General features: G+C 43.0%; 1 protein-coding gene across 5 annotated transcripts in view; it reads right to left on the minus strand.

The window, feature by feature from the left end:
• Nucleotides 1-19,599, minus strand: part of KIAA1210 (KIAA1210 ortholog) — a 608,938-nt gene that overhangs the window by 68,765 nt on the left and 520,574 nt on the right. For all 5 annotated transcript variants that reach the window (XM_078688678.1, XM_078688680.1, XM_078688682.1 and 2 more), the window contains one exon: nt 8,241-8,417. In XM_078688678.1, the coding sequence (XP_078544804.1) occupies nt 8,241-8,417 (177 nt within the window). The remainder of the gene's footprint in view (nt 1-8,240; nt 8,418-19,599) is intronic.

Genomic DNA, 19,599 nt, shown 5'->3' on the forward strand with positions numbered 1-19,599 from the left:
ACCCTGCCCGTATCTTTTTTCTTCCCTCCGGTACAAATGCATCGTGATCATGTTCAGGACAAATGGACAAGGGTTGCTCGGAGGGGTAGACTCTGTGGGTATCCAGCACAACCTGTTCTTCAACCACCTATGACACCCTTCCATAATTACAATCGTTTTAATTGTCTGAGTGGCCTTAATGGTGTTGATTGACTGCCCACTGTTGTAGACCCCACTATTTCCTCTGATAAAGTGCCTACGGTATTGCCCGACGTTAGCCCTATTCCCATCCAAGACCTTACAATGTCCCAAATTGCCCCGATAATCCCCGTGACTTATCCAATATTGCTGGACCCTCTACCTGTCATTAATGCTTTAATCACCATGGTACCAGTGTCCATTCAACCCCCCATTTGCTCCCCAGGGCTGAAGTTTGTTACTTGGAATGTTGCAGGGTGGAGCAGGCAATCGGCCTCATTGGGGTGGAAAGAGATCCTCTCGGATTTTGATATTTTATGCTTTCAAGAGACTTGGGCAACCGCTGATATTGAACTCGATGGGTTTGTGTCTTATAACAACCAGGCAATAAGGACAGGTATGGGTAGGGCTAAAGGGGGATTAGTGATTTTTACTTCAGTCAAACTTCCACTATGTGTGATTTCCTACCTCCCTGTGGGACACCACTCCCAAATTTTAATACTAGAACATCCTAAGGGCCATGTCCTAGTGGTGGTCAACCACTATAACAATTTGTTTAATGCTTCAGATACATCGGTGGCAGAGGAGTTGGGTCCTTTTTTGAAGAACCTACGAAACGATGTTAGTAAGCCAATTGAGATCATCTGGGGTGGGGATTTTAATCTTCGTACTTGCCCACATTCCTTTTCTAGAACCTGTGGTTTTGATGGAGACAACGGGGAAAACAGAGCACATTTTGTACACTCCCCCCATGGTGACTCCTTTAATTCCCTTGTGCTGAACTTGGATCTTATGATCCACTCCCCGGCCCTAGATGTAGATGGTATGCCTGTTCCAACTTTTGTAGGACCCAATTCGTCCTCTGCCATTGATCACATACTGGTTTCTACGCATTTCACCCCTCACTGTACAGTCCCCGTCGTTACCGATTTGGGAGGTAGTGATCACCAAGCAATCACCATGCTTATTTCTGCATGGGGGCCTAGTGCTAGGAGTGATTATTTGGTATTAGAAGATGCTACCCCATGCAGACAGAATGGTTTCCGTATAAAGTGGAAATTGGACAACTCCGACAAACTGCAAGCTAGAATTATTAAAGAGGGGTTTGCTGAAATTTATAGTTGCCTTAATCCTGAGGCCCCTAACGGGTGTATTATAACTAATTTTGTGGCACTCGGTGATGCTGTAAAAAGGTGCCTTACCATTACTAAAGCCCGAATTAGGAACCAAAATGTGGGCTGGTTTGATAGCCTATGTACTCAATCCCTACGGGAACTCAAGCTGGCCTTAACAAAACACCCGAGAGATAGGGAGGCCGTCAAATTACTTAGGCTTACCTATAAAAGCAATCTTGTACGTAGGAAGCAGGAACTAAGGGAACTGGCCTGGGATGCCCTGAACCAAGCTTCGGTACTACGGGACAGTAGGCTGTTCTGGTCTACGGTTAATAGCCCTCTCCTTGCCATTGAAGAGATCCCCAAACTATCAGCGCAGGTTAGCGAAGCCAATTGGGTCTCCCATTTTTCTGGTATTTTTAATCCACTTGGGGGAGACCCTAACGGTCCTACTATCCCGATGTCTGAGATTAGGATACCCTTGGATATTACCCTACCAGAGGTGGTTATCTCCCTAAGCCAGAGTAAAGGTGGAAAGGCACCGGGACCCGATGGGGTACCGGTAGATCTGTACAAATCTAACCCCAGTCTCTGGTGCCCACTCCTGACCCAGGTGTTTAATGCATCAGTCCTGGAGAACACCCCTCCTACTTGGAGTGAATCCTTGATTCTACCTATTTACAAGAAGGGAGATAGAGGTGAGGCTAAGAACTATCGCCCTATCTCCCTTCTTGATTCCTCCCTGAAGATTATGAGTAGGGTTCTCCTTATAAGGCTCGAGGAGTGGGTTGAAGAAAATAATATCATGGCTGAATCCCAATTTGGTTTTCGCAAAGGCTTGGGGACTACGGAGCAGTGCCTCAACCTTGATCTCCTTATAGGGAAATATACGAGAGCGAAAGAAGGGTCCCTATTTCTCTGTTTTGCCGATCTTTCGAGCGCTTTCGACCTTGTGGACCATGAACTCTTGTGGTGCACTTTATTGGCCATGGGCGCCCCCCAGGCAATCATTCACTTTTTGGCCCGTCTCTATAATAAGCTGTCGGCCCAGATACGTTTTGGTCCGTCGGGTGAATGTACCGAGAAAATCAGGGTTAAGTCAGGCATAAGGCAGGGCTGTGTACTGGCCCCCCTGTTATTTTCCCTCTTTATCAATTCCATCGAATCTGAACTCAAAAAGGTCCAGGCGGATTCCCCTCAAGTTGGTGGACTCCCCGTACCAGTTCTGCTTTATGCCGACGATACGGTGCTCCTTTCGCGTACTCCAAATGGGCTACAGAAACTTATGAACACTTTCTTTGATTTTATTAATGCGAGGAAATTGAAAATAAATAACATCAAGACTTTTATTATGGCCTGTGGTAAACGGATGAAATCTGTTATGCCGTTCCATTTTAACAATCATACTATTGAGGTAGTGGATAGGTTCTGCTACCTCGGTGTTACCTTTAACAACAAGGGGACATGGTCCCAGGAGATCTTAAATGTTAATGGTAGAATGGCCAAAAGCTCATCTGGTATTTTTCGATTCGCTGCAAAGCTAGGAAGCCGCCGTATACCTGATATGGTAGACATTTACAGGCATAGATGTGCGTCTATTGCTCTGTACGGTTCCGGTATATGGGGCTACAGTCAGCATAGGACACTGCAAAATACCGAGAATGGGTTCCTTAGAAGATTGCTTTGTCTACCTCCCTCGGCTCCTACTGTACTGTGCCATAGCGAAGTCTGTTTAAACTATCTGACTGATCTTACGGGTTTAAGACCCCTCATGGTATGGAGGTCAATATGGGCTAAAGAAGAGACTACTTTTTCTAGGAAGATTATTACTGATTGTTTGAAGTTGGACAAAGTCCTTAAGATTCCCTGGCTAAGTTATGTTTCTTATACTTATGACAAGGTATTTAATTTTGATATCATTAAGGACCCCTATTGTGCCGTTACTGTATCAAAAAAGGAACTTAAAGATGTTTTCATCCAAACTATGTCTGATATGCGTAGTGTAAAGTGTTCTACCATGTCTACCTATGTATTTTATCACACCACTAAATTTGAAGGAAAGGGCATGCCTATGTACTTAAAATTCATAACCAAGCAGTCTCATCAGTTTGTTCTGACACGTCTCAGACTTGGTATAGTACATAACTTAGTTGCCTTCCCTGAGATGAAAGTTCCTAGCCATTCCCCCTGTCCTTGCGATGGTCAGACTAGGCAAAGTACTCGGCACTTTATGCTTATTTGTCCACTCTATATGCATCTTCGCCGTCTCTATCTCAGACCTATGTTTTTAAGATTATCTGTGTATACTATTACCCAAGCCATGGAATTGCTATTTGCACTTGACTCTGCAGACACCTGTTTTTTTATTGCTACTTTTTTACTTAAAGCCATTTCTCATAGGAAAAGTTTGGTGTTTTAAATCTTCCTAAATTCTTCATTTCTGAGCTATTGTTTTATCATAATGTTTGTATTGTGTTTTATTGTATGCTTTTGTGATTGTTTTTAATAGTCGAATAAAGCTTGAAAATTGAAAAAATTGACTGGCTAATAAAAGGCATATCAGCAATAGAGACAGAGAAACATTTCCAGTATTGCCTCAGAACAATAACCAACCTGGATCTGCAGGTAAACCTCCCACCCAACTCAAAAGATATTATACCTTGGAGCAATCCTTAAAACTCAGTCCGGAAAAGTGTATCCTTCAGAGGAGAGGGTATTATCAATCAGTCTGAAGTGTCAATATCTTATGCGCACGTCATCCAAAGGCGCAGCAGATCACATCTCTACTGTGGGTCAATGGCTTCTTGCATCTTTCTAGTTCCACATGCAAGGCTTCACATGAGGCCGTTACAACAATGCCTAGAGGATCGATGGCATCAGTTCTCGGATCACTGGGAGAACAAACTGACGTCTCACAGCATGGAAAACAATCTCTTCCAAGGTGGAATCAACCGAAGAACTTATTAGCAGGGATACCATTCCATCGGCTAATTAAAGCTTTGATCACAGACGCCTCTCACCAAGGTTGGGGCGCTCACATGGAACTCCTGCAAACTCAAGGGGTATGGTCGGACAAAGAGAAGACTTATCACATCAATCTTCTAGAAATAAATGAGGTCCTTCTGGCCCTGAAGTCCTTTTTTACATCAATAACAAACTCTCTGCTTGTTCAGACTGACAATACAACAGCAATACAGTACCTGCACAAGCAAGGAGGAGCTCATTCTCGACCCCTGTCTCTAGACGTTCCAGCCATCTGGAAATGGTTAATAACCAGGAGCCTAACCATAACAGCTATTCATCTCAACGGTGCTGAGAATGTGCTGGCAGATTCGCTCAGCTGAGTATTTCAAGAAAAGCATAACTGGGTTATAAATGACGAAGTCTTGCAAGACATTTCTCGAGAGTGGGGCTATGTGCAAATAGATTTTTTTGCGGATGTGAACAACAAATAATGCCACGGCTATGCATCCAGGTTCTCCCAACCAGGGTCAAAAGGAACTGGCCTTTTGATAGACTGGTGAGGAACATTTCTATAGACATTTCCCCCAATTCGCCTCAAACCGACAGCGGTCATCAAATTCTACAAGTCCAAAACTAGATCGATAATGATAGCACCTGACTGGCCTCGACAGTGCTGGTTAACAAATCTTCTTCACCTGTGAGAACTACCACACAAGAGATTGCTGTGCAGATAGGATCTTCAATACAAGTTCAGAGGCCAAATTTTGAACCCAAACTTCCATTATTGAGTGTGGCCCCTTGGCTCCAGAATTCCTCCAATATAGCCATCTAGATCTTCCACAAGAGTGCACGAACATTCTAAGAGAAGCCAAGAGTCATTCCACCAGAAAATCATATGCAGTCAAGTGGACGAGATTTTGCATTTGGTGCATCCAGAACAACCACAACCATTCCTCCCGTCAAGAAGATGTACTGATATATTTTCTTCATTTAGAAAGGTTTGTCTTCCAGTTTTTATCTATTAAAGTCCACCTTGCGGCTATAACTGCCTATAGGATTTCTCCATCGCAAACCTTCTTTAAAATACCTGTGATTAAATATTTTCTAGAAGGCCTTAAAAAGGGTTTTCCAACAGTTACATTCATTTCTCCTTGGGAAGTAAGCATCGTTCTTTCTAAATTAATGAGGCCTCCCTTGAATACTTACTCAGCGCCACTTTACAACATCTTACATGGAAAGCAGCTTTCCAAGTTTCTATTACCTCTGTGTGTAGAAATAAAGAGATTTGGGCTCTAAGCACCACTGAACCTTTCGCTGTATTCCATAGTAATTGAATAGTTTTGAGAGCACACCCCTGTTTTCTCTCTAAGGTGGTTTTAGAATACCACATTAACCAATTCAGCCCTTGAAAAATCATAAAATTGTTACTAGACGGGTAGGTCGAGTAACTTAAAATATCTACTCGCCCGGCCGAACTGTAATGCACTTGACCTCTGTCTGTGAAAACCGAGCAAATGTGACAAGTTAACTAGATTTAAAGGCATTTTAATTGCTCATTGCTCATTCAAAGCAATAAAGATGCCTTTAAATCTTGCTATCTTGTCACATTTGCTCTACTTTCAGAGACAGGTCTAAAGTCAGTAGGACCTAAAAACAGCTCGTCCTAATTAAATCTGGATCACAAACGTAAGTGGGCGAGTGGATTTTTCGAGGCCTGCAGTGAATTTCCTTGCCACTTTTTCCCCTAATACATCAACGCCAGTAGAAATGTCATTGCATTCTCTGGACATTAAGAGTCCTGAAATTGTATCTAGACAAAACAAAGGCTATAAGACTATGGTCCAACCCATAAAGGCTCGCCTTCTTGTAAGCAATCTATTTCTAGATGGATTGTATCATACATTATTCTTTTTATACCAGATATAAAAAAAAAACAGTCTCGGGAGGCCTAAAGCAAATTATACATGAGGAAAGGATGCTACCATAGCTCTTCTTTGAAATGTTCCAATTTCAGAGATGTGTAAGGCAGCTACTTGATGATCGGTTCATAAATTCACTAGACACTACTGCCTAGATTCAGACTTTAGAGCAGATACTCAAGTAGTGCAGGCTTCTTTAAGGAACCTTTTTTTTATTTTAACAAACTTTATTGAGCCTTTATTCAGAGTGCATTACATCATGGCAAATGGTCGTGGCATTTTCCATTTTACATTGTGGTGCAACATAACCCATTTTTCACTATGGTTGTGTATACAGACTTTAAACCTTGTACCCATCAGGTCCATGACAAATTCTTTAAGGAACCTTTTTGGGCGATTGTTGCAGCGGTTTTTATTTTATGTCCCCCTGTTTGTGAAATTGGCTTGCTATTCTATTTAGTGTTTTTGACTTATGATGAGGATCCCCTGGAGGATAAGGAAACGTTACCTGTATTCCTAGTTCTCTTTCATGGGAATCATCATCATCAAAGTCATAGGCAACAAACACTTCCACCTCTCCGAACTGGAACTATTACAGCTCTCAACGATTGCTTCAACCAAGGAGTCCCAATTTCTGTAAAAATGATCTGAACTGTCACCTGTGTGGCATGAGGGAACAAAGGGGCTACTGGGAAGTTCTTAAAGGCACAGTGCCGGTGCACTATTCTGTGCTTTGCATTGCAGCCTATTGGCTTACAAAGTTTCATATTCATTTTCTTTGTGCTTTCAAATAGGTTTGTGAAAGATTTTCTATAGTCACCTTTTTTATAGTAACGTATGTATATATAACCGGCTTCTTTTTAATATGAACATTCAATTAAATCTGGCCAATTTTAGCCTACTTAAAGCAGCTAACATGTTTAAATTACTATGGTACATATTGGTATACATATATTTATTTATTTATAAAGTTTTATATAGCGCGAACATGATGCCGAAGGATATCAGAGCGCTTTACAATTGGATGGAAGGGGAGGTAACAATCGCATTACAGGTATCAGATAGGAATACTAAAACAAAACACTTATCAAATAGGATTACCAAACCAAAAGGTTATAGACAAAATGGGTCAGCAAAGAATAAGATAATAAAATGGTACATTGCGAGCTAGGAGGGGAGCAGAAGATTCGTAAAAACAAGAATAGCACCTTTGAAAGTGTTCCTGTATGCCCACAATACAGTGCTGATGACTTTGATGAGGATTCGCCTGGAAGAGAACTAGAATTACAGGTGAGTAGCTTTTCCGTCTTCTGACAGTCACGATATGAATGCAACCAAGACCTAGCCAAACCCAGTATTATGCTGAGGTTTAATGGTGTATTTCAGACAATACTTGATTACGGGTATAGCAATTGTATTGTAACATTATTCATGCCCACTCCCTCTTCATGGAGTATCAGACTTGGGAATTTGTGAGAGAATCCTTATTACATTTATTTTTTCCTGTGCTAATCAAGTGTAGTACTTTGAATTGAGTCTGAATAGGAAGTTATGTGTTTGATGAAATTGTCTGGAAATGCTAGTACAGAGAATTCTTATAAAAAAATTAACTGCCATTCAATCAAAAGGTATTTTGTTGCTCAAATTTACTTCTGGTCCCAAGTTGTAAAAGGCCAACATTCTCCATAACAAAAGTGGGGATTTTCCATAAATATTATCAAGGGTGGTAGCAGCACATAAGTGAAAATGAGAAATGATACAATTCCTACCTCGTCCAATAATTACTACCAAATGAAAGCTTTCTGAAAGCCATCCATAGTAAGCAAAACATAGATAATAAGTAACCCTGGAGCAAGAAGGGATACATTATTTGTCTTCATCTTTATACCCTACTCGGACTACTGCACACCATCCATAACACCTATCGCGCAGAGTTTAAAGTAAAAAACTTGAAAATACAAAGTGTGCCAATGAGTTTGCACTCAATGAAAAGAGCTTCCCGGCAATTCATGCAATATCACATCCCTCAGCTTTACACCAAGCTATCGTGGCGTAAGAGACTTACCACAGCAATCTTGCTCCTTTTGGCACGTTCTCTGTGTCTCCGTGGATTTACACAGATCTTGTGTCTTGCTGCAGAATTATCAAGACAGCCCAAGGTACTGGCAGGGAGGTCAAAATCCACAGGAAGCAGGATGGAGGACAACGGGCTAATTGGTCTAGACAATGACTCCGAAGAAATCTGTAATAATGGAGTAAAATGCCATTACTGTTGTTATGCTGCCTTTCACAATATTACCTGTGCTGCTACCACCAATTATCACCAGCAATGCCTTCTCGTGATCGCTTCATCCGTACAATAATTAGTCCAAGATGCTCTCACACACTTTTCAAATCATGTAGCGCATTCCTTTATTGGAATGCAAGTATTAACTTTTATTTCTAACTGCATACTACTTTACATAAAACATGTAAACATCTTACAATTTTCTTAAAGAAGAAACAGAAAAACATCTCAATTCAAACCTCAACAAATGTGCCTGTAATTTAACAATTGTTTTAAAGATTAATGTACATCGCAGCAGACTATATGATCGACAGCTGCTATTAGAACTCTCATCAGATCCTCCTCATTTCATACCGGTTTACTAGCACAATCAATTATTTCCATTATTCCCTCGATGCCTTACAAAATCGGATTCAAGTTCAAAAGCTTTATTTCGACAGATTGTCATAAAAGCAACACACAAAACATCACTGTATATTACACTATAAAGAATACATAGACATCACATAGTAAAAAAATTATTAAATACCTTGTATCTGCCATTCTTAAAATACAAATATCTTACTTAAAAATGGATCAGTTAACATTGATTTAAAAATTACTACATGATTAAAAAGATTTCATATAAAGCACAGGAGATTACTAGCTATCAGCATGAGGTAAGAAAGTGCGGGTGCGTATTATCCACACCCATTTTAAAAATTTGGCAGTTGCTACAGCTATACAGGGTGAACAGTCAGACTCTAGTATTCTTAGGGCATCTTTATGTTTCCTTGTGCCCAAGTTTAGACAGATGGGTTTTAACCATTTGCGACGCGGGGCACAGTAGAGAGGGCATTCGAAAAATATATGTGCTATGGTCTCAACCTTAATTTTACAGTTATGACATTTATCACTTCCTAGTAATTTACGGTCTTGAGGCCTTTCAATGATATCCCAATATGCCTCACAGTGGGGGCGTAGTATGAAATCAAGGAAGCGGCCAGTTAGGTTGGTGCTGGTACTACTCATATGGACTCTCTCCCGGACCATTACCCAACATTTTTCTTTCAAAAGCTTTTTTGATGGGAATATTATCGTGTCAGAATCTTCCCATAGCTGGATAAGTCCCAAATCTTTTAGAAGCATTCTTAATTCATTAAGCCACTGGATTACATGGAATCCGTCTGCCTTCATTACATCTCTCAAGGCTATTGCATAATGAGCCAATTCTGGGGTGGTGAAAATACGTCTCCAGTACAATAGTGGCCTCAGTCTCGCTATATCAACCACATTTTGCCTCCCTAAATCAAACATCAGCGGGACTGTGGGGGTGCTTTGCGGAACGCCAACCAACCCTCGTAGAAATTTCCTCTCTAATATTGCCAATTGGGTTAGATTAGAAAATCCCCAAAGCTCAGATCCGTACAAGGTGGCGCTTAATACTTTTGTTTGGTAAATCTCCAAGACAGGTGTGATAGGCTTTGTAAAGGAAGTTTTGTGTTTGGATGCTAGGGCTCCCGCAAGTTGATGAAATTTCAAGGTGGCCATGTCTGTGTGGCATTTCCACCCCATACTACTCTGCAGTGAGATGCCCAGATAGGTAAAAGCGTCCACTTCCTCTAGGGGGATGTTATTAAGGATAATTTTACCTTTACATTTTTTCTGTGAATTCAGAGACATGAGCTTGGTTTTAAAGGTGTTAATCTCAAGTCCACGCGATTCACAGAATGCCCCGAAAATATTGACAGCCTTCTGCAACCCACTTGGGAGTGCGCGAGATGATCAGCGTATCGTCCGCATACATAAGTACTGGGACCCGGGTCCCCGCTAGGACAGGCGCATCTGTGGGAGATCTACTAAGGTGGTCCACTATACCATTAATGTATAGTGAAAATAATGTAGGAGCCAAGACGCATCCCTGCCGAACGCCTCGCTCAACAGGGAATGCGTCAGTGACCTCACCCTGGCCTCCCCATCTGATTCTTGCAAAAGTGTTCTCGTGCAACCGGACAACAAGGGTCAGCAGCTCGGGGGGCATTCCTTGATCAGCCAAGACCTTCCACAACATGGGACGGGGGACTAAATCAAAAGCTGATTTAAGGTAAAAAAAACGCGTAAAGTGACGCCTTAGATAAAAGAACGTTCCTCCAATATAATTACGGCTCCCGGTTTTCCGTTTAAACGGATATTTACATATAAATACAGACGGAAAACTATTTTTCCTTTGTCTGTATTTATAACTTAAAAACGGGAAAATACTGACAAACAGTGCGTCGCAGCCTCACTCCTGCAGAGGGTTACCTCGCCACGCTCCTCTTACTAATCTACATCACTTAGGCCCCTTTAAGAGAACTGCTAAGGTAGAAGCACAAAGCAGCAGGTGGTAGAAGATGTTGCATGTTAAAGGGGTGTGGGACGCTGTAAGGAATGCAAGTACTTAACCTTTAAAGCAGCACTGTGTCCATTCTAGTAGTGCCTTATAGCCGAGCACGAGGTGTTAATGGGTGCATTAGGAGGCCGGCTCACTGATAGAATTTTAAGCATCATCTGGCAGGGCCTGCTGGGGTCAGCGTAACTAAGGTAGCCTGTGAATACAATCGGGAGCGGCAAGGCAGAGAGGACAGTTAGCAGGTAGTGTGCTCAACAGCAGGTGGCAGGCTTTGAGGAATTAAAAAATTAACATACTGCCAGTGTACAAACTGTATGGAGACCCCGTTTAAAGAAAACACACAATCTATTTTTTTTTAATTTAAATGTTTATACGTGGAATGCCAGCTGATTCTATGCAATTTGCCATCTCCATCGAGAGGTGTGGATCGCAGTCTCTTTCCTTTCTGGATGTTCCCCTTGCAAAAGTAATTTCCCATGCTTTCATGAATTCTTCATTCCTTTTCCAATCTTACTCATTAACGCTGCGCTTGCTCTCTGAATCACAAAGGGTTAGAACAGGTTGCAGGTAACTTTCAGGAGAGATTTTGTACCACGGTGCGTGCGTGATGTCATCTGAATAACAATTATTTCAAACATTGCCAAAAGAGAGGCTGCATCCAAAATCACTCCCTCTTAGAATGAGCTGTTTAACGATACCTGCTTAATCTGCCTCAGATGTCAGTACAATAAATGCACACTTTTTGTTTAAAATAGAATGTTATGTCTTCCAGTGTTTTAAATTTTGTTTGGTAACCTTCTAAGTGTGTGCAGTCGTTACAATCTCTACATAGCCCCTTTCGCATAAATGTGAAAAAATACTAGCTCCAGCAACGTCATTTACTTGTTACGTCATTTACATGTCTAGCTCCTAAATCAATCAGTCGAACGGAGGGAGGTAGTATTTTTAGAAACCCCACGAAGAATTAAAACTCTTTTGTAAGTTCAGGCGTTCTTCTCTTTGCTGAGTTTTATGCCAATAGTTTTTAGCAGGTGCTTGGCAGCTGTTTCAAAACCATCTGTAAGGGCCAAGTTGATTTTTTTTTTATTACGTCCTCCTGCTTTTCCTCTTAAGGCTTTACTGTGTGTATATGTCAATCCCCCAAATTTGCATGTTTTCCTGCTGTTCTTTTCTACTCACTAGTGAGGTCATGCTTCCGCTCAGAAAATCTGTGTGCAGCCTTAAAGTCAGAGATTCGAGTCCAGACTCGCTGCCTTGACTTTCATCCTCCCAAAGTTGATAAAAAATAGTTGCATTGCCTTGTGTAATAGTAACACCAGTTATTTCAAGACTTCGAGGCATATTTAATGAAGTGCTATATAGGTAACCCTAGGTTTGGCATGCAGCATTGCTTGTAACATTAAACTGCACTATGATCTGAGTAGTATATAGTGATACCTTCACTTCAACTCTGGCCTTAAATTTGACAGCTCCGGCCAGGAATCCTGGCCTTAAAAAGTGATGGGTCTAGTCTTAATTATGACAGGCCTAGTCTTAAACTCCTGGCCGGAAATTTGACAGCTCTGGCTGGAAACCCTGGCCTTAAATTTAACAGGGCCTGGGCGCAGGCTGTTGGCCTTGAACAGTCCTGGCCTTAAAAGGGGGGTGACATGTAGGGATATTCCCAAGAAGTAACAGGCTGCATCTTAATTATGACAGGCCTAGTCTTAAACTCCTGGCCGGAAATTTGACTGCTCTGGCTGGAAACCCTGGCCTTAAATTTGGCCGGGCCTTAAAAGGGGGGCGGCTGAGTCATAGGGGGGTGTGTAGTTTTGTTTTGGAGACATAGGCGTGGCGGAGCCGTCAGAATACATATAAGCCGGTGTCAGGAGCCTGATATAGCAAGCAAGCAACCGCTGGACTACGTGAAGGAGCGCCATGGCAGAAAAGAAGAGCTACAACCCATTTGCGAGAAAACACGGGGTTGGTGGCTCACAGACCCCCTTCATTAGCTATTACAGAACCATAAGCCCTTTGGTAATGGACGAGAATGCTCAATCAGAAGAACCTAAGGATATGGGTTGCGACGTTACTGCTTATGGCTGTGGGTTTGCTAAGCGCTTTGGCGCCCCTGGTTTCAAGGATTGGCGGTGTCCGCTGTCCCCGATTAAGAGCGATAGCAGCAGCGGCTCTAGCGAGGGTTCGAGTGGCGACTTGACGGTTGAGCAAAGCATGCTCTTGGAGTCGGAGGATGCGGAGGACACCATAGTTCCGCCTAATACACCCGTCTATGAAGACGTGGGTTTTCGCGAGAGTCTTTTTCCTGAGAATGTCCCTGTTCAAAAACTTGATGCAAACGTGGAAGCTGAGGGAGCATCGGATGTTATTCCCGCCTCTCAAAATGTCAGAACCGCGGCTGATGGGGCATCGCAGGATATTAACAACTCTCAAGATGGCAGAGCCGCAGCCGAGGGTGGTGAAAATGTGGGGGTGAGTTAAAATGTTATGAGCAGCCATTTATCATAAGGATGTATTTTATTTCTACAACTATCGAACGCTAATATTTCGTTTTTGTTTGTGACCCTCTAGAGAGCAGAACCAGTGGGGTGCACTTACTTCATAATGCACAAAGAAAATGAAACTATGCCCCCTCCTAATACCCACATCTATGAAACCATGGATGTTCAGAAGGCTATGAGTCCTACGAAGGTAGTTGTGCAACAGCCTGATACAAGCGTTGAAGATGAAGGGTCCCCAATGGATGTTACCGACTCTCAAGATTTCAGAGGCGCTGCAGAGGGTGGTGAAAGTGTGTGGGTAAGTAAAAAAAAATGTTAGGCGTAGACCCTTTACTTGAAAGTTTGTTGTCTTTCTACCGCTAACGGGGTGTCAATATTTGTCTTTTGAACCTAGGATGAAACACCGAAAAGAACTGAGGCCCAGGGGCAGACTGCAAAAGGTCGCAGCTTGAATCTGTCCTGTATATGCTGTGCAAACCAGACTGGAAGTTCCACAAAGCCGAGTTCACCGCTGCCCATGGAATGTGAAGATGGTTCTAAGAACGATGAGTTTGTAAAAGCAACGGCGTGGTTCCCCAGAGACACTATAGCTGGTGTCAAAGGTTTCGCAGCTATAGTTGTACGCGCGTGTGTCAAACGGGACTATTACAACATGTGTTTCGGCCACCGTATTAGGGACCCTCAACAGGAGGCGCACGAGTGTCTAGCCGAATCATACAGAGACCGAATGATACGGCACATATGTAGTTTGCTTGATCCGTACAAGATGTATAAGCTGCTAAGGGTGGTGCACGGCCTGAGTGATGAAAATAATTTTGTCCACCCTAACATGTTGAAGATCTTGATGGCGACAGTAAAGGAGATACGCTATGCCAACGACCCCTGCGCAAAACTAAGAGGCATGCCAAACGCCTGTGCGTGCTGTGACAGAAAAATGATAGAAAGACTTATAGAAAGGCGCATGTGTAATGTGTATCTAAAAAGCAGAAAAGTAGTGGCCATCGCACCACAAAGGCTATTTTATAATAGATAAGTCCTGATGTATTGCTAAGTGCTAGCGTGTATTTAAAAGTAAAGTAGTAGAATGTTACACCCAAAAAAGTATATGTGTTAAACCGTACTTACTACGCATACTGTGAAAAGATATGAAACCCCTTTTTGCTTTGTGATTTGGTAATACTCATTATTTTTAATAAAATGTTCTTACACAAAACAAGCGTCTTTCATTTCCTGTACTCTAATGACTGCTAACATGTCGGAAGGCCTGTTAAGAAAACTTTATTATGATACAAGAGGGGTTGGCAGCTTTGGAAGCGGCGACGCTCTATATAGAAGGGCTGTGGCTGAAAAGAAGTCGGTAAGCAGAGAAGCTGTGAAGACATGGTTATCAGGAGAGGAGGCGTATTCACTACATAAACCAGCCAGAAGACGCTTTAAGAGGCGTCCTACAATCGTTAATGCGTGTATAGATTATCAGTGGCAGGCGGACATAATCAGCCTTCAAGATACTGCAAAACATAACGACGGCGCCTGTTATATATTAACAGTCATAGATGTGTTGTCCAAATACGCGTACGCAGAGGCGCTGCGTGATAAAAGTGGAGCTAGCGTCACGGCCGCTTTTAAAGCCATCTTCGATAAGGGACGTATTCCTCAAAAACTACAAACAGACGCAGGAAAAGAATTCTTAAACAAGTCATTTCAGAAATTATTAAAGCAGCACAATGTTCAACATTTTGTAACACACACCGAGGTAAAAGCAGCGGTTGTAGAAAGGTTTAACAGAACTTTAAAGTCTAAGATGTGGCGGTATTTTACGGCCAACAATACGTACAGATACGTGGATGTTCTACAGGCTTTTTTAGCTGTATATAATGCCAGTTATCATAGGACCATCAAAATGGCACCTGAAGAGGTAACATCTAGTAATTCGTTAACTGCTTGGAGAAACTTGTATGGTCCTAACTTTGGGACAAAGGTGAAGAAGTCTATATTTAAAAATGGTGATCACGTTAGGATTTCAAAACTGAAAGGAGTCTTCACAAAGGGTTACCAACAGACCTTTAGTGATGAAATATTTATAGTGGAAAGTGTGGAGCTTAAGGAAGGGCTGTATATTTACAGGTTAAAGGACTACGATGGGGAAACGGTGTCGGGATCCTTTTACAAGGAAGAGTTACAAAAGGTGCCCAATGATCCAAACCGTGTGTATAGGGTTGAAAAGGTTCTGAAAAGGCAAGGTACAGGTGCTAAGAGCCAGGCATATGTCAAATGGCGCGGCTGGCCTGAGAAATTTAACAGTTGGGTGTTGGCCAGCTCCCTGAAGGGTGCGTGAGCTAAAAGCCGCTGCTACGATGGAGACTACACCCTTTTATATAACCTTACCATCCAACGCTTCTAAGGACATGTTCCCCAGCAATCAGATTTCTAATTACACCGTCAAATTGGCTAAGGCTGTGGACCTGAAGGGGGACTGGGAGGTTGCCCTAACAGAAATACAATACCCTAGAACATGGAATACATTTACAGCGGCCGAAGCCAAGTTTCACATCAAGAGGGAGCAGGACCCCATGGGCATACACACATCCTTCCCGCCCGGCTACTACCCAAACATTACAAGCATTATCGAAGCCATCAACAAATCCATAGCCGCTATAGAACCACATCCGAATATTCATCTGGCCCTAGATAATGTGAGAAGGAAGGTGTTTCTTAAATCCATAAATCGAAACACCCTGTTTAACTGCTCAGGTAAATTAAAAAGGATTTTAGGGACAGTACAACATGTGAAAAGCCCCGTGGAACAAGATCAAACGTGCCCCGATATTAATGGGGGGTTCTACACGCTCTACGTGTACAGCGATATTGTAGAGTCTCAGAGGATAGGTGATAGTTACTCGCCATTGTTAAGGTGGGTGCATGTACAGGGTGATAATAATACCATGGTCAACATACAATTTAACAAACCCGACTACGTCGCAGTTTCTAAAAACCATTTTGACACTATTTCAATTATGATCTACGATGATCAGTCTGAGCCGGTGGCCTTTAAATACGGGAAAGTTATTGTCAAGCTTCATTTAAGGCCTAGACACGACAGAGGGTATTAGGCAGCCATCATGGTGGTTATGAAAACCTACGGAGATCCGTCTATGTACAGAGACTATTACAGAAGTCAAGCCGGTTATGGAGGACCACCGTACTTTCAAGGTTCACCCGTTATGTACGGGGCTGGATTAGGAGGATTCTTTAGGAGTCTGTTTAGAAGAGCTATGCCTTTCCTGAGAAGAGGCTATGAAATTGCAAAACCTCATGTTAAGGCGGCTGCCTCGAACATTGCCCAGGAGGTGGTGGGGTCTGTTACCTCGGCGGTTGCAGAGCGCATGAACAAGCAGCCTCAAGAAGGAGCTGGTTTGATGTATAAGCCACGCGCTAGTGTCAAAAGGAAACGGGGTGTTTCCAGACGCCGGGGTCCCCCAGCCCCCTATAAAAAAAGGAGGACCGCTTCAAAACGTCCTCAGAAAAGAAGAGCTCCAAGACGGAAGAGAGCTGCAAAGAAGCGAACCGGCTCTAAAGTAAATATTTTTTAAAGCCTTGTAAGCACAGCCATGGCCTTCGTACATTGTGGATCTGGAGAGTGCGCCAAATCCGAGTTGGACTTGTTTAGTCTAAAGCCCACACAGACAAGCATCGAAAACAGCTTCTTCATGGAGGTGTCGCCTTTAGCAGCATTGACACCGTTGGCACCTATAGAGTTTTATGTGTCAGGGGCCACGGATATGTATTTGGATCTCAACAACACTCTGCTGCATCTTATGTGTAAAATCGTAAAAGCGGATGGGACCGACATTGACGACGGTTCTAAGGTGGCACCAATCGCTTACCCTGTAGCTACCATGTTTAATCAAGTGGACATCACCCTGGGCGACCGACTCATCACCCAGAACGATAACATGTACGCCTACAGAGCCTACATAGAGAGTATTCTAAATTACAGTAGCGATGCCCTTGACACACAACTTTCAGCGGGTCTCTTTCACAGGGATACACACGGACAGTTTGAAAGCACAGCTCTGGATGGTGATAATAAGGGCTTTATAAAAAGAGCGGGGCATGCTACAGCCAGCCGTACCTTTGACCTCCTGGGGCGCATACATTCGGACCTCTTCTTCCAAGATAAACTGCTCATCAACGGAATTGATCTTAAGATCAAGCTCAATCGTAACAAGGACTCATTCTGCCTCATCAACGGGGATGCGGAACAGTACAAGCTGAACATACTGTCCGCGAGCCTGTTTGTAAAGAGAGTGAAAGTGTCCCCGAGCGTCAGGCTAGCGCACGCCGAAGCTTTGCAAATATCCAACGCCAAGTACGCTGTGGAAAGAGTAGCTCTGAAGGTATTCAGCATCCCTGCAGGTACCCGCTTAACACAACAGCAGAATCTATTTCTGGGACAGCTACCAAAGCTCATCATCATAGGGTTTGTGGACAATACAGCTTTTAGTGGCACCTATGCCTCAAACCCCTTCAATTTTAAACACTACAACATCAACTACGCGGCGCTGGTCCACGAGGGCAATGTGATTCCTGCAAAACCCTACACCCCCAGTTTTGCAGCAGGGCATTACATCAGGGAATATCAGGGACTGGTTTCGATAACAGGCAAGCATCAAAGGGACTGCGGTGTAGCGGTGTCAAGAGAAGGCTATGGCCGTGGATACACGTTGTTCGCATTCGACCTGACACTGGACATGGAAGATGGCGATCACTACAACCTGGTCAAAAATGGGAATCTAAAAGCTGAAATACGATTCGCAGCTCCACTGGCGACGAATGTGAACATGGTCGTATTCTCTGTATTCGACAGCATCATTCAGATCAACCACGCAAGGCAGATTTTGTTTGACTATCTTTAAAAACATTTGTGAAATGGATACGGTGCAGATACGTGACTTCTTAAGCAGACATAAATACGCTAGGAAATACTTTTTGGGTGTTTTCCCTAGCGATGGGTTACCAGGCGACATAGGGGCAGAAAGACCATGCACCCTAGTCTTTAACACAGACCCGCATGACCAGGCTGGGACACATTGGGCAGCCATGTTTATAGATGTTGACAAGGTTACAGTGTTTGACAGTACAGCAGAGTTCCCTGAGCACAAACTCTATACAACCCCTATATTCAAGTTTGTGAAAAAAGCTGCAGCGGTGGTGGAGTATAACAAACTAAGGGTGCAGGATTCCATGGCCATCACATGCGGGGAACATTGTATTTATTTTATCAGTAAAATGTCACAGGGTCTTTCGTTTAGAAATTTCTTAAAGCTATATCCGGGGGATCTTGTTAACAATGACCGTATAGTTGTGAGATATGTAAAAGAAAACACCAGGGTGTCGGTCAGACCTGTGAAAACTGAATATGTACCTTGTCAAAACTGTAAGAGTTTATAACAGTTGTATGCTTAATGTTGAACGTTTAAAATAAAAGACATTATATTTTTAAAAACATGCATTCAGACTCGTTATTTCAATATACATGCACCATAAAATGTTTTTTGAAAGACGACTGAGACGGTTTGTAAAGTTATAACAAGGTGTTTATTACAAAATATGTAGTTGACAAAACTTTATTGCAGAAACCTAGGAATAAAAAATTCACACACACTTAATCAAAAATCCATGCGAAGGGTGGCTGGGGCAATGTCTTTTTTTTTTTTCGAGCTGGCACCGACGGTGCAGGAGTAGTCCATTTAGGGGATAGTCTGTGGCCTTCAGAGCCTGTAGGCGATGGCAGTAGGGGACTCTTCAAATTGTCTAGCAGGCGGCGGTGTTCATTATTACCAACAAGCGCGGAGGGTATATTGAGTTCAGCAGCGGCCTTCAGAAACTGCTCCCAGCCTCTCGGGGCATTTTGAGGCATTAGGATTTTGGGGTGTGTGAGACCTTTGACTAGATCGTACATATGCGACCCTGCAACAGGCTTGCCCTTGTAGAGGAACTCGCCGTGATCATTCCAAGAGGTTAGGTCTTTAGAAGCGGCTAGTTTACTCATGAGCATCTGCGCAGCCCCTCTGTGCCTTTGACCTATATTTTTTAGGAGGTCTCCAACAAAGGTATCTGAGGCTGTCGCACCATCGGGAGGCGGTTGTAGGGGCTGCGGATCGGGGGCCTGAGCAGCTGGTTGTTCAGAGTCTGGGGTATATAGAGTCAACTTGTTCTTCTCGGTATTCCACTGGGTGTAGTAATTTAAGAATTTTTTGAGAGTGCT

This window comes from Lissotriton helveticus, chromosome 4_1, assembly GCF_964261635.1.
Source record: "Lissotriton helveticus chromosome 4_1, aLisHel1.1, whole genome shotgun sequence".
Lineage (NCBI taxonomy): Eukaryota > Metazoa > Chordata > Amphibia > Caudata > Salamandridae > Lissotriton > Lissotriton helveticus.